Source organism: Phoxinus phoxinus (genome assembly GCF_949152265.1).
Source record: "Phoxinus phoxinus genome assembly, chromosome: 13".
In the NCBI taxonomy this organism is placed as follows: Eukaryota; Metazoa; Chordata; class Actinopteri; order Cypriniformes; family Leuciscidae; genus Phoxinus; species Phoxinus phoxinus.
In genome coordinates this window covers 21,363,947-21,379,625 of record NC_136888.1, presented here as the reverse complement: position 1 = coordinate 21,379,625, position 15,679 = coordinate 21,363,947, and the positions used below count along the sequence as shown (strand labels likewise).

Sequence of the window (15,679 nt, the reverse complement as noted above, 5' to 3'; positions counted from 1 at the left end):
CTAGTATCAAAGGTGACTCAGATACTGTTTTGGTTCAGTGAACGCGAACTTGTGCCGCCCTAAATTACGTCATTGTCATTACAACCAAAAAGCACGCCTGACAGCTCAAGCGGCGCGAGAACCAAGAAGCGGGAGACAAAACAGGCCTAGCTCCTTATTGTTTTAGGAAAATTAAAAAACATGTCTACCAGCAAAGTAGTGAAGTTAAAGAGTCCTGTACTCACTCATATCTTGAAGCAAACCATCAAAATAACAGCAGAGTTGACGACTTGCTGTTTGTAATCTTCTTTTGAAGAGACAGATCAACGCTCTGCTACATTTCTCTCAGATACGGTAAATGCTTTCGGAGGCGTCAGTGTGATTGTGCATTGTTATATTTTATTCCAAAAATCATCTCATTGAGCACGATATTTCACGACGGTCTGGTGACATCTGCTGTCCTGCAAGAAACGCTAACTCTATCATTGTTCATGTGCCAAGTTCTCCAAACTTAAAAGGGACTTTCTGGCTCTTTGAAGAAAACACTAGGCCTACTTTAATCCCACGGTGATCTACCCGGGCTAGGCTAATAATTCAGAATTTGTTTGTAGCAAATGTCCCAGCTGTAACACTTTTATTAAGATGTAGGAAAAAAACGATGTATTAGGCCTAACTAAATTTAAAATTGCGTATTTTTATTTCGAGTTCCTTCCAACCGTCACCATCCGTTTTTGTATTGCGTGAATTGTTATTTGACTTTAACAAAATATAGCTACTCAATTAAATCGGCATATAACGCGGGAATTGAAGATCGGGTTATCCGTTTTGTGAAAACACATGTGACCAGGTGTGAATGGAATCGTTTTAATAAATCAGATTAGCCTGGGAAAACCCAGACCACTTCCGGCAAATTTAGATTTGCTCTGCAAGTGGGTCTGGCAAAGAGCCCATTGAAACCCATTTCCAATCCGTCGAAATCGCGGCACCAATCAGAAACGTTGGGGCGGGCTTTACACGATGACGACAGAGCAGAGACGGTGACACAGATTTTGTACATTACAGAGATGGATGCTGCCGAGGAACATCACAACATCACTCGTTCGAATCAGCTATCGCGTCTGTTTCAAGCGATTTAAAATTTTCATTTTCGTTAACACAAACAGAGAATTGCTGAGAGTCTCGAGATGTTTCTCCGTCGCTCTGCATACGTCATGACATTCATCCCTCTGATTGGTTTTAGATCTATCCGACGTCCGTTGGTGACGCCCCTGTGGAAATGAATTGTCTATGGAGCTTTGCCAGACCCTAACTCAGTTACAACTGAGAGTGGTCTGGGTTTTCCCAGGCTAAAATCAGGTAGCTATCCGATCTGAGAAAACGCATGAAGTGGCCAGGTACAGCCCCCTGGATATTTGACGTAGGCTACCAGTGACACAATGTTTGCTGCACACGTAGTGTATTTTTAGTGCATACTGAATGTCAGGATCCCACAATTTACCAATTTGTCCAGCTGATGCTTCACGTCTTATTGCCTATATCCACTTCTTATGTCCTGAAACGCTTGTTTTTTGGGGTCGACAGCTTATAAAAACGTAGTTTTGGGGGTTTCAGCTTGTCAACACCCTCTCACAAAGCAGCTTTTGTTATTAGTCAGAAATGACAAGCAGGAGCTTCACGCAATACAAAGTCAATGGAGACAGTTGGATTGTTTTTCCCAATCCAATAATTGTTTTCAGATTATGATGCGTGTCGCTCGGTCTCTATAAACATTCTGTGTATTTTTGCATGTTTGTGATTTTTGTGCCGCTTCAGTTTTGGTTTCTGTGCCGCCTTTTCTGTGTATAGATGCCTTTGAGGCAAATATCGGAAAGCTAGAGGCAGGTGAATGTCTGTCTGGAAGTTTTAGAAACTGCTATTTATCTATTTGCCACCGGGTACCATAAACACCACAGAGCCTTAAGAACGGTCGCCATGGTATCATTCATTCTTGACATCTCTGAAAGGTAGCTGTGCTGATCCCACCCGCCCCCTACAGCAACTGTCAGTCAGACTCTGACCCAAAGGATTTGAGGAGCTGCGGGGTACAGTAAAGCTCAGAGAGAGAGACCTGCTGGGCACAGACAATCACAGAACCCTGAAGTTATTCATTACTTCTTTCAGTTCAATTCGTCATTTATTATTAGAACCATATCCTATTGCTTTAGTTACATTTAATTTGTTATATTAATTCAACTTATTTGCACCTTTTTTGACCATTTGAAGTAGTTCAGTTCTTACAGTCCTTTTCAGAATTTTTGGCACCCTTGATAAATATGAAAAAAGAAGCCTGTGAAAATAAATCTGCATTGTTAATCCTTTTGACCTTTTATTCAAGAAAATCACAAAAATATAACCTTCCATTGAAGTAAAACAATTGAAAATGGGGGAATTTGTTTCATTATGAAAGAAAAAATTAATGGCACCCTTTTAATAAACACTTTTTGCAACCTCCTTTTGCTAAGATAACGGCTCTGAGTTTTCTCCAATAAAGCCTGACAACCTGACAAGAGATCAGAGAGCATTCCTCCACACAGTCTCTCCAGATCCTTCAAAAAAAAAGTCAGAATTGTGAGCTAAAAAGTCTCAATTACCTTTTTTATTTTTTATTCTGTGGCTGAAACAAACTTCCATAGTATTCTTACACAGACAAAATTAGACATAACACACACTACCTCTGAGCTCCTTAATTTTCTATCCAACTTTTTGGTAGCATTTCTGCTTCATTGCCGTGTTTTGTGTTTGTAGTTGGCATGACAAAATGCATTTAGTGGCCAAACTCTAGCACCTGGAGGACAATGAGGTGTAACCAAATGTAATCCACAACCCCCTTCTTTCATTTGCTCTTATTAACTTTTTGTTCCATCCTTCTGTTCTTGTCCCTGATGCAACTAGGCAGGTCCTTTTAATGAACCCACCAGAGACACACACACACACACACACACACACACACACACACACACACACACCTGTCTGGTGTGTTTTAACTGCTTCGGGCTCTTAGTGGACATGTTGAGGGGAGCCATGATTATAAGGATCTCCTCATATCTAAGCTAGTGTACACTATATCTGTCACTGATAATAATTTGGAAATAAATTATATAATAAAATATATCTCAATGATAATCTAAATGATATTTAAATTAGAAAATTATTTAACATTTTATCTGCATCTTGCAATACATTACATCTTTTATAAATGACAAATGGGAGTAACACAAGCTAAATCAATTAATCCAAGGGAGAGAGAATGTAACACAAGTACTGCTACCATAACGCATATCCATAAGTACTTGAGAAGAGCAGACATATAAGTGTATTAAGTGAAGTGCTTCCGTAAAAGGTGTTTCTTTTTTAAGGTCATGATGAGTTCTGCTGTTCAGGTGAAGTTTGGAAGGTTATTTTACCACTGGGTTATAGTGAGTGTAAAGGTTTTAGAAAGTGACCCTGTGCCAATATAGACGGTTGTTCATTTAGCCTACTGACTGCAGGGGGCAAATGCGAATGTAAATGTGATGAGTGAATACACCCCTGTGGTCTAATAAGATTTGATATTTTATACCTGTTAATCTGTGTAAGGTAATGAATCGGAGCTCGTGTGGGGGAAATTATCCCTGTATACTGCAGTAACCTCATGTAAATGCTGCCACATAAGCAATTATGTACTAAGAAAACATTAGACTTTCATGTGTGTAAATTTTGAAAATTGCAGGGCTCCAAGGTGCGACTTAAAATGATTGCAAATATGGACAAAAAAAAACCTATCTAGACAGTCACTAATGCACTAATGCTTTGTTTCCATCCATATGCTCAATCGGACCGGAAAGTCTTCATGTAAACACTTAATTCGATTCAACTATGCTTATTTTAAAATAAATTTCAATTGGAAGGAGTAGTGTAGACCTGAAATAATCTGATAAATATGTTTATATATAAATGATTTATATAAATTAAGCACTTGAAATAGTTGAACACAGGTGCAGTACATGTGCTCTTCAGACATACAGTATGTCATCTTTCTTTTTAAATATGTCATCAAGGCAAGATTCGTGAACCATTAACTCTTAGGTGTAACAATGGATATTTTTAACCTATAAAATTCTGTGACCGTAGTAGGCGTTGTAGTGACGATAGGGTTAAAGGTGCTGTATTTTTTTATTTTATGTTTATATGTTTACAGAGATTTATGCTAAGTTTGTCTCCGAAAGACAATGCTACAGCCAGTTATTCTACTTTGAAATGTGCGTTCTGGGTCAGAATGTCTGTTTTTGTTTTAGTCTGTGTGATCCCGCCCACTGCCAATTTACCCAATAGTATTTCGACACCCTGAGTTGCCAGTTGGCAGAAAACACAGCGTATTACGGACATAAAAGCCAGCAAACGAACTGGCTCAGAGAATTCAGAATGTACTCGACCTTAAAAGCTTCGTCATCCATCTAAAAAGCTCTAACACCAGAGGAATATTAAAAATGGATAAATCAACGGATCAATGAGGAGGGGTGGGGGAAACGACGCTCTCCAATATTTTTTATTTGGACTAAAATACTCATTTCAACCACTAGCTGTCAATATTACATACTGCACCTTTAAGGATAAAGTTGGGGTTAAATTAAAAGAATAATTTAAATAATTTGCTTGATAATTTGGATAATTTGCTTGAGCATTAGTCATTGGAATCATACTCGTGCAATAAATTAATCGTTCAGATCCCTTACTGAGTTTATAACTGACTCCCTTAAAGAATCATGATTTATTTTTCAGGTATATCCAACAGGGAACTGGTTAGTAAGTACGGTAGACAGATTAGGTTTGTGAAACTTACATTTGTCTACTTACTAACTGGTTGCTTGTATGACAACATGTAATAGACACATATTCAGAACATATGAGTAAATTAATGTGTTCTATAAAAATTCTATTCTAGAATTTTAAAAAAAACTTTTCCAATTTGTGGGATAAAAAATATTATTGGATATTGTTTAACACATGAGCTCCTAAATGTTTCATTCCTGATTTTTATTTTTCTGGAGCCCTGTATGTGTCTGTCCAAATACTGTTTAGGTGCCCTCAGGGAATTGACAAGTTCAGATACAGCCTCACTTCCTGTTTGGTGTCTGCTTATTATCTTGGTTGTAGGCTTTAAAATTCAAACCACAAAATTCTTCCTGCTCACCTTTGTTTTGTACCATTCAAACTCTCTCTTCTCCTCTATTTCTTCAACAGGCTGGTCTTCTGTGGCCGTTCCAGTGGTTGCTTTTCTCTATTGCTTTGCTCAAGTTGGTATTGAGTGGGACATGAGATGACAACACCGCTCAGGATGGAATCATGGGAAGGCAGAAAACGCAATGGTATTTAAAGTTTTACAATAGTTTCGACCAGTCACAATGTGGACAACTATAACATTCTTTTCAACTCCTCCAATATCATGTTTGTTTAGCTATGCTGTATTTGAAAATGAAATGGTGTGAATGCTCCAGGTGTGTGTTTGATGGTTAATCCTGGTTTATTTATGAGTTTGTCTGAACACTGATGGTGACACATGTCTCTGATCATCGGCCAGGATACAGCCTGACCATTGCTCTCGCTGTCTTCCTGTCCCTCCATCTGTGTATTTTTCCATCCTCAGGTTCATTTTGTCCCTCTGATCTTTCTTGTCCTGATCTCTCAGTTTTGTCTCATTCATTCTCTCTTTCTCCTTGTGTATCTATACTTCAATCTTCTTACTAACAGCTCAAGCTGCTCTGTGTTGTTAATTAGATCAGTGATCTGCTAGCCTGGAGTTTCTCTTTTATTAGAGAGAGGTAAGACGTGCGTGTGTGTTTCAGTGAAGGGATTACACTTTAAAGAGCTTTATCTCTGCAGTGTACCTTTATCAGCATCAGATTAATCTTTCATAATCCCTTCACTAAATCTCTCTCTCTCAAGTTCAATTTTAGTGTGCTTTATTGGCATTATGTATTACCATATGCTTAAAAAAATTCCATATTGCCACCGCAGCATAAAAGCAAAGAGAAATATTAGAGAAGTTAACAAATAAGCAAAATACAATTAAAAAATATATAAATGTAAATAATTATTATTAAGTAATTAAAAGTGCACACAGTAGTTTGTTTAATCGATTTTGCTATGATTGCAATCCATGTCTCTTTCTCTGTGATATGATGTTATTTTAGTAGATGGTATGGCAGAGGTCATGTGTGGCCTGCCCTTTCTGTGAGTCATGCTGAAATTGCTTACTGACACCACACATTACACAGGTCCTTAATGTGCATATGTGTGTGTGTTTCTCAGCACAGGTCACTCTGCTATTAATGCATGTTGATTCATTGTTATGTAAAATGCCACACTCATCAGAGTATATGTAATTGCACAGTTAAAAAAAACTCAGTATTTCCCTCTGTTTAAAGTCAGCATGAATTGGCCATTTTTTCTTAATGTGGTATTTTTGTTATTGAAACAATATTCAATGAGATTTAAAATATTATGGATTTAATTGTATTCATTGGGAATAGGATTGGATGATGAAAAGTGGGTGATGCATACCATAATGGAGCTAGACCTGAAGTTTGGCTAAAACAATGGCTAAATAGCTATTTGGCTATTGGTGAACCTTGTCAAATAACCTGTTTCTTATAGTTATTATGGACATTTTGATTTCTTTTGAATAAGTAAACCATTCACATTCACATTGATTTCATGCTGACTTCAAAGCTGATGTGCTTTCAAAATAGCTTTAATGTTCTAAAAGAAAGAGAAATAATTCAATTGACAGCAATCAAGTAAAGAGTATATAGGCGAAAATACGTATATAAAATATTTTATTGTCATAAATAATATTTTACAGCAATTTTACAAATTTTGTCTTTGTGCTTTACAGTAGTAGTAATGTCCATGTGAAGAAATGGTTTCAGTGAGGATGTTTCAGTCAGTGTATAATGGCCATGCTGTCTGCTGAATACATCTGAAAGTGTAATTAGGGCTGTTTTTAAAGAATGACCCTTAGAAGGACCTTTGTGAGCGTACAGACATGTTTGTTCTTACAAACCCTGCACTCTATAAAAATACTTGTTCCCCAAAATATTGTACCGTACAGGTCAAGTTTCTAGTCAAACATATATACGTACATGCAGCAACACACAAACTAATATGTTGTGTGTACAATTGCGTGTTTGCTTGTTTCTCACAAAATCGGTCAAAAACATGTTCAGTTCATATTTCACCCCAAATTCAAAAGGAAAAAATAAGAAATTATATTTTGCATAAATAAATGCATGCATTAAGATTTTAATGTTTGTTTTTATAGTTTTGCATTAAATTCATCATTTCATGCTCAGTTCTCAGTACCGTAATGCAAGAAAAAATACTTGTTCAAACCACCAAATACTATGGTGGTATTCTTTATACTAAATTAATTGTTTGATATTAATATTTAATAATATTTCAAATTAATTGTAATATTTTATATTACAATTATATATATATAATATTATAATATTTAATTTAATATGATAAAACAGTCCTAAAAATGTACTTCATTTACTTTATATAAAATGTGATTTCTTCTTTTTTTTTGATTTTGGGATGAATAGGATACTTACTCATGTAGGCTTCAGTCAAAGAAACCCGACCATAGAAAGTTTCTTTATCATGGACTGGTCTCTAATGATGTAGTGGCCTGTTTTGTTGAGACACGATACTTTGGTTCTCAAGTCTGAAAAAACTATTTAAACTGCCTAATGCGAGTCTGAGACCTGTGAGGATCCATATCCCCTACTAAATGCAAATTTGGACGGACTCACTCACTCACCAAGAGTCAGACTGGTCTGCTACAAAGACTGAATCCATTAGCTCTATGGGGTAAGAGGCAAGAGATTAAATACTCCTGCAGTAGAAGAGTACTTCATTTTAATGGTAATTTATTCCAATTTTCCTTTGTATTTACCATGCATGTCTTAACCTTATTTTAAGTGCAAATCAAGCCATGCTGTTGTCGTATTTGAGCAAATCTGTCACGATCAGATGGTAACGAATCTCTGTAAGTAAACCATGCTAGTTTCTAAGGGCTTTGCATTTCTGCCTAAACAAATGAACTCTGTACAATCCTCCTCAATATCATTCTCTCTTACAAAGAAAAAGTGCATTCTCTGAATGTTAAAACTCTTATTGCTGTGCTGCAGAGGCATGCAGTGACATCAGGGCTGCGTTTGTTTCTTATTATGTTGATTACATCATGTGGTTCAGGTTAAATGTTGTATCTGAGCTGGAGAAGCATGGCAGGAATAATCCGTGTGAAATACAGCAGCAATGGTTATTGCTTCAGAATCAGCTCAGGCTGATGCTTTACATTCCAGTTTACATGGATTTGCATGTCAGTATTGTTATTAATATTATTGTAACATTCATATGTCTTATTTAAAATCAGTTCTGGGTTGCCAGATACAAATGCTAAACCTTTTCCAATTTCTGCTCAGTATTTGGAGTCTAAGCAAATGACCCATAATATTAAAGCTAATTAAGATATCGTTATTGTAAAACAAGCTCTGAAGCATAACATAACCTTAATGGGAATTGTGCCATTTAATACTGTTCCTCTGGTGTCTTGCTGACAGAATGAGATAATCACCTCTTAAGGGCAAAATATATATATATATATATTTTTTTTTTAAAGAAACTAGGATTTTTTTCTTTGCCATACAAAATTTTCAGAATGTACAAAATGTACCTTTGTTGTAACAGAAATAAATCTTCACGTAGGAAAAACATGACGTGTGGAGCTTCTTGTCTTTCTTCCCCCAACAAAATATTTTTTTAATTTCTGATGTGATGTTTGATATGACCTTGGTAGCTTTTTGGTTTTATGTCATTCTTCTGAGTCGTGTTTCTTTTTCTCTGCTCTCAGGTAGTGGAGAAGCAGTGAGGTGAGGTGATATACTGACCTCAACACATCTCCTGTGGACCTGATAATGACCTCTCTAACCTGAGAACATCTCACAGCATGCTAACATGTCCTTTAACCATTCATCTGACGCACACAGTATGTTCATTACCACAATTTTCAACACACACAATGCGTTTATCAGAGTTTGTATGGTCAGGCACCCTCTTTCTAAGATACAAATAAGAAAACCTGAAAGATTAAGCATCATCTTAGAATATATACAAGTTCATATATTCTGTGACAGAGATAAAGATAATCAGGTTTGGTGGTGTTGTTCTGAATAGAGAGGCTAATACACGAGACTCGATCTCGGTGTTCCCCCCTGGACCTCGTTATGGAAATTAAGATGGAGTTGATATGGGAGAGGGATGCTGGAAAAGAGAGCAAAATAAACAGCTATTTATATCTTAGTCATGTGATTAACTGATTAAATCCTAACTTGCATTAGTAGCTTTATTTAATATAATAATAGGGGAGACTGGGACTAGCTATCACAACTATAGTGAATATTTTTTCCCAAGGTTGTTTTATTTGTTACGAGGCAATTTCTCTATAGACGCATACCTTAAAGTCTTGGCTACCAAAAAAAAGGCTTTTGACAAGCAGCCCCAGTCTCCCCTGCTGACCAATGAAAAGCTAAACAGGGCTGGTGTGAAGATAATGCCACATCTTCAGTATTGAATATGTAAAAACATCCAGGAAGGGGGTCAGAATGAGCTCTCAGACCATCACCCCTCTTCGTTCCTGAGATTATTTATGTTTTGATGTCTGTAATGCTGAAAGTTCCTCGTAACTGTGTTATGATATACTGTGGTGTTGTGATAGAAATCATGTGTATAGATTACATCCATCATTTCATTTTGGATAACAAAGCTACAATGCACAAAAGATTGGAATAATATTGCGCCCGTGGTATATGTTTGTGTGCTTTCTGGAAGACCCAATCATTGATAAAGAAACCACATACATTCTTTTGTTTCACTAGTTCTTTCAGTGTTATTTTATAAAACTTGGCCACTGCAATCCAGCAAGTCATTAATGAACTTGCCTGAAGATGCCTATTGTAGACCAAAAAACGTGAAGATCCTTTCACATGACTTGCATCAACATCTACAACTGCATTAAACATCATGCTACTGCATTACCTCTGAACAACATTGTGAGAAGGCCACATGCTGTAAAACTCTCAAACTTTAACATTTTTACACCATGCCAAAGGAATATCCGTTGACAGTATGAAGGGGAGGAGAAAGGATCACTTGTGTAAATGAAAATACTGCTTTTCAGTAAAAAAAAAAAAAAAGGTTGTTTCCTCACATTTAGGGTGTTCACACTTGTAGTTTGGTTTGTGTGATCCAGACAAAAAACAACAACTTTAGTCCTGGTCCGATTAGCATTCAGATTGGCTTTTTTTATCACAAACGAAAATTTGCTGCATGGAGACATGGTTCTAATGCCTGTACTGAACTGTGATGGGCAACATCGCGACTATGACGAGAAAAAACTGATATGCATGACCATTCTGTCCTTTTTTTGGTTTGTTTGCATGTATTTGGTCCGTGTTGCATTCATGTACCATTCAAACAGCACCAGCGTTCGTTTGGAAGCGGACCGTGATTTATCTTTTTAAGGGCTTCGGTCCACTTGTTTGGTGCACACAAGGGTTCGGATGGCAGCGTTCACACGTTCAAATGAACCACACTAACAGACCAATCGAATCAAACATGCCAATTGTGAACACCCCCTAACTGGACCAGCTTAGGAAAATTTGGTCTAATTTCTACAAATTTGATAGGGATGTACCAATATTAATATACTGATGGACATTTATTAGTCGATAATTGACTCTTTGCAGGGAGCTTGATTGACAGGTGATCTGGCCAATCATACTTCGTCATCCGCCATTTTGGTCCGACAAAGCAGTCAGGAGAGTTAGTAGATTAACATGGAGTGTACTGACGCCTTTCCGCGGTTAAAACTACATTCCTTCTTATGTTCATTCATGTTTATTTGATGCTATAAATTAACTTGAAGGAAGAGATGATCGGTTCACGAGCAGCTTTAACTGAGGCTCTACAGTGATCTGTCAGACACATTAAAGAGCCACAAAACGGTATTTGTTTAAATTTCTTTTAAAAAATGACCAAATTTGAAAGGTGAGACTTTGTTTAATATGTTTAATATCAAAAGTAACCTAACAGTAACCTGGTCTGTCAATGTGTTCTCAGTCTCCTCTCTGCTCCGCGATGTATTTTTCATTGCGTGAGAACATGGTGTGGCGTGAGAACATGGTGTGGCGTGAGAGCGGCGTAGCATGTCGGACATAACGACAGTAACTAAGAGGGGCGGGTCTTTGTGAACGGTCAATTAAAGCGTTCATTCACCCAAAAATTAAAAGTCTTTCATCAATTATTCACCCTTGTGTCGTTCCAAATCCATGAGACCTTCGCTCATCTTCGGAACACAAATGAAGATCTTTTTAATGAAATCTGAGAGCTTTCTGTCCCTTCATTGACGGCTAGGCAACTACCACTTTCAAGCCCCATAAAGGTAGGAAAGACATGATAATCCATGTGACTCCAGTGGTTAAACCTCAATTTTATGAAGTGATGTGAGTGCTTTGTGCAAAAACACACGATTTGCCATTTTATTTACAACATATTAATCTCTGATGTGCTTTCATGCAACAATGTCTGCTCTTGCCTCAATATAACACACGTGCATTGTGAAGCTCTCGTGAATGCGCGTTGGAGATATTTTGTAATATTTTCTATTTTAAAAAAATTATTAATTTTTTTGAGCAAACAAAGTACTTGCGTTATCAAGTTCATAACATTTTGGTTAAACCACTGGAGTCACGTGGATTACTTTGTCTCTACTACCTTTCTGGGGATTGAAAGCTGTGTAGACTATCAATGGAGGGACTGAACGGGTTTGGAACGACGTTAGGGTAATTAACGACAACATTTTCTTGGGTGAATGAACCCTTTTTAATTTTTATGTTATGAATGATAACTGAAAATGGCAATTTATATTTATATATATTTGGTCTAAATTAATTAAAAATAAAACATTAAAAACTAAAATAATTGTAATGCTAAAAGTGAATTTAGGCATCACAACATTATAATGTACACAATGAAAATGGATATTCATTTCAGAATTTGTTACAGATTAAAATCAAGTGAGCATTAGATGATGGAAAATTAAATGTAAACAAAAATGTACTGGGAAGTGTACATGTACTGTACAATTAAATATCCAATATTGGCTGATATTTATCCAATAAATCTGTAAAACAAAACAAAAACTCTGTAAAAAAAACCTCTGTAATATTAACCAATGACCAATATGGTACCAATATATTGTGCATCCCTAAACATGTATGATACCACTGTTGTCAGCTTTTATTTTATAGTTTGTTGAGATGTGCATTGACGCAAGTCATGGAAAGGACCTTAACAGCTGTTACACTTTAAAACCCCTGAAGAGCTCATTAGTTTCTCCAGTAACATTTACAACTCTTGGGATAGTTGATTTGTCGTTGTACAAACACGTTTGTCTGGGGTTTCCATGGTTCATGGGATGCGCTCTGCTTCTTCAATCTTTCGGCTAGAAGCTCAAATCCACACCGCCACATATTTGGGTAAGATGCTTAGCTCTGTAATTCCTGATAAAGGCTTGAGTCCGGCGGTGAGTTACCCAAAAGGACGGTGCAGAATGGATCTCTATACCAGAAACACTGCAGAGCGTGTGTCGGTGTGTGTGTGTGTGTGTGTGTGTGTGAGTGAGTGAGTGTGAGAGAGAGCGCAAGCTCGAAAGAGAGAGGGGAAGACTTGCTACATAGCGGATCTAGAAGGGCCCGCACTTGCAGTTGGGGACCGTGCATTGCCATGACAACCATCAGTCAGAGTGGGCCCTGCGGCAAGAGCTCTTACTGTCTGTCAGCCTCACAGGACTAAAACAGGGAGCAGTTCAACACAAAGAGTGTCTGTGTGACAACTAACACACCATCACTTTGGTATCGCAGATGCTCTGCCTTGGGATGAGACATCCTCTTCTCCTTTCCAGTGTCTTATTTCATCCTTTCTCTCTCTCTCTCTCTCTCTCTCTCTCTCTCTCTCTCTCTCTCTCTCTCTCACACTCACACACACACACATTCTCTCTTAGAGTGTCTGTCATGCTTTTTGCTGGCACAGATGTCAGAAGTAGTTCCATTTTTAAAAAATCGTTTCTCAGAGAAAGTCTCTGAATCATTTCCCTTTCAAGAGGAAAGGAGCTTACCTCTCTCTTTTTCTTCAAGGGAATATGTCCTCCTTGTCTGTGTCTGGTGATGTCGGTCGTGAGATCTGGAAGAGCGACATGGGAGAGGTCGGAGACTTTCTCCTCCTTAGCAACCTCAATACCTCAGCAACCTGTGTCTCCAAGGCAACCATTCGGTTACCGAGCGCCGACAGCTCCTCTTTAAGTTCAGTACGGAGTTCCAGGAGTGAGGCGTGCAGCGTGTGTTCGGGAATAGGGGGGATAGGTGGGATCGGGGGAGTTTTTCCGTCAGGTAGGACTGGGCTTCGGTCTACAGGGGTGCGTGCGCCACCCTCGTCCAGCCGTAGGTCGCTTTTGGTGATGCCACTGTCGCAGGAGTCGGTCTTCTTAAGTCCGCTGGGCTCTGAAGTCTTTGCGGAGCTGCTCCGCTCTGGGAGAGTCTCCATTGATTCCGCTTTAGGAACGTTCCCCCAGCTCTCTGGCTTTGCAATGCTTTCCCTAAACCTGGCCCACCCTCGTGCGCGTGGCTCTGATGTCCGAGGGATGTTTGGGACAGGGGCACTGAGCTTGGCCTGGTCGAACGCACCCAGGGTGCGGTTTTTGTTTGGGTGGGATGGGATGGGCGTGGCTGGGCTTTCCGTTACTGTGACGATGCTTGTGGTGGCGACCACATCTTGGCTGATGACTTTGTTGTGGATTTGGCCCTTCTCAAGATCAGGGTCATCGGGATTGGGCTGCCCAACGGCAAGACGGGCTTCTTTCTGCTGGCGGAAACGCTGGAACAGGCGGCGGACAGGATGATCGGGAGGAAGATTCAGCGGGGCCTCGTTCTTCCTCCTCTGCCTCTCCTCTTCCTCACGCTTCACGTCACTGATCTTTCTGAACACAAGCTGAAAAGACACAGTTAGTTAAACATACACATGTGGCCGGGCAACCATTAAACATGCACAATACAAATTATATAAATATTATGTTATATAAATGATATACTATAGTTCCCCTGGGGATCAAACCCATGGTCTTGGCATTGCTAGTGCTATATTCTGATGTTTGAGCATTTTATTCAGAAATGCTTTAGCATAATATAGTTCTAAAATATGATTTTTTTTTAGAATATGTAATATAGTTCTAATGCGGCCTTATGTCTCACGTGGGATGAAGAGGATTAAGTAGTATAGTTCTAAAAGAATTCGAACTATAGGCTATTATTTAACAAAATATGCAAATTGAATGTAACTGTCACTTTTCTTAACTGACCCTTTTCTTAACTGTTTTTGTCCATAAACAAAGTAAAAGTGGACTATCCCTTTACCATAACATTAAAACAAAATGTGGTCACTCACTTTATGTACATTGTGCAGATAGCCTCTTTTAGTCTAAATAGGAAGTTCTATCCAGGATAAGCTGCGATGTCAACTAGTCTTTGCGCTGATAGTCATAAGTCTGGCTCTGCAAGATTATGCAATATAGACTTCAGCAGGAAAATTACAACCATTCCAGGTGTCTCCTGTATAGTGAGATTACACTCGCTGTCCTGGAGACCCTGCGCCCGGTGTTGTGAATTTTGCAAGATGTTCTAAGTTCTAACTTATTTATTGGAGCTCATGTATATTTCAGAGTTGAAGGCTTTTTATTCAGCAGTTTCCCAAAGTCAAGCTTCTGCTATGTGAGTGTCTGCTCAAATCTCAGTGTGTGGGTCTGGATGCAACAATTTTATTCTCTCCCTCTTTCCATCTCTTTCTCTCTCATATGCATTCACACTCATACTGGCATTTAGTTTTGATTGGCCCAGACAGTTCGTGGAAGGGTTTAATAATTATAATGATGAAAGTGCGTGTGTGCGTGTGTGTGTGTGTGTGTGTGTGTGTGTGTGTGTACACCTCTGCATACTGAGACAGTTTGTTCCTGTCACTATTGCAAGCTGGACGATGCATTTGTATGACTCCATCTTCAATATGTTAATATTCATTATGTCCTGAATATTCATTAAGTGGGACAGAGTGCCCAAGCATCTGTACCACCAATCTGTCTGTGAAATTACTGGGAGCAGAACAACACATACATGCTCTAGTCCTCTCGTGTGTAGTAGAAGAGGATGGGCTGTGGACACTTGCTTGGTTTGTGTGGAATAAAATTTTTTTATTTGATTGACCATGTGTTTATTGTTAGTTCATTTTAATTCAGCTGAGACGTTTCAGCTAAAAAAAGACGGCTATAATCTCATACAGTATACTGTGAAGATTTTGCAAAGACCGTGTAAACGTGTGTGAACAGGCCGTCAAAAGGTGTTTGTGAAAAGTTCAGATGTAGCTTTGGGGATTTACAAGTCATCCTCTCCTGAGACTAAAGACAGACTATTGCTTTCCAAACACATCAAACACACACTCTTTCAAGAAATGACACACAGGACCTTGTATCAACATGTCTAAAGTGATCTAATCACAAGTGGTCAGGTGACGCACA

General features: G+C 38.4%; 3 protein-coding genes across 9 annotated transcripts in view; 2 read left to right on the top strand and 1 right to left on the bottom strand.

Annotated features, from left to right (window-relative positions):
* The window catches only part of hhat (hedgehog acyltransferase), a 45,686-nt gene extending 35,762 nt beyond the window's left edge, over positions 1 to 9,924 (top strand). For 3 of the 4 annotated variants that reach the window (XM_079632198.1, XM_079632200.1, XM_079632197.1), the window contains exons 12-13: positions 5,239 to 5,363; positions 8,915 to 9,049. In XM_079632198.1, the coding sequence (XP_079488324.1) occupies positions 5,239 to 5,318 (80 nt within the window). In that variant the 3' untranslated portion in view covers positions 5,319 to 5,363; positions 8,915 to 9,049. Of the gene's footprint in view, positions 1 to 5,238; positions 5,364 to 8,914 lie in introns of all 4 variants that reach the window. The other variant, XM_079632199.1, reaches the window with a different exon arrangement.
* plb1 (phospholipase B1) overlaps positions 8,934 to 15,679 on the top strand; it is a 72,333-nt gene continuing 65,587 nt past the window's right edge. The window contains exon 1 of the mRNA XM_079632192.1: positions 8,934 to 9,049. Coding sequence (XP_079488318.1) covers positions 9,019 to 9,049 — 31 coding nt within the window. The 5' untranslated portion in view covers positions 8,934 to 9,018. The remainder of the gene's footprint in view (positions 9,050 to 15,679) is intronic.
* Positions 9,195 to 15,679, bottom strand: part of kcnh1a (potassium voltage-gated channel, subfamily H (eag-related), member 1a) — a 46,901-nt gene continuing 40,416 nt past the window's right edge. For all 4 annotated transcript variants that reach the window (XM_079632193.1, XM_079632194.1, XM_079632196.1 and 1 more), the window contains 2 exons: positions 13,238 to 14,106; positions 9,195 to 9,324 (listed from right to left, as the gene is read on the bottom strand). In XM_079632193.1, coding sequence (XP_079488319.1) covers positions 13,252 to 14,106 — 855 coding nt within the window. In that variant the 3' untranslated portion in view covers positions 9,195 to 9,324; positions 13,238 to 13,251. The remainder of the gene's footprint in view (positions 9,325 to 13,237; positions 14,107 to 15,679) is intronic.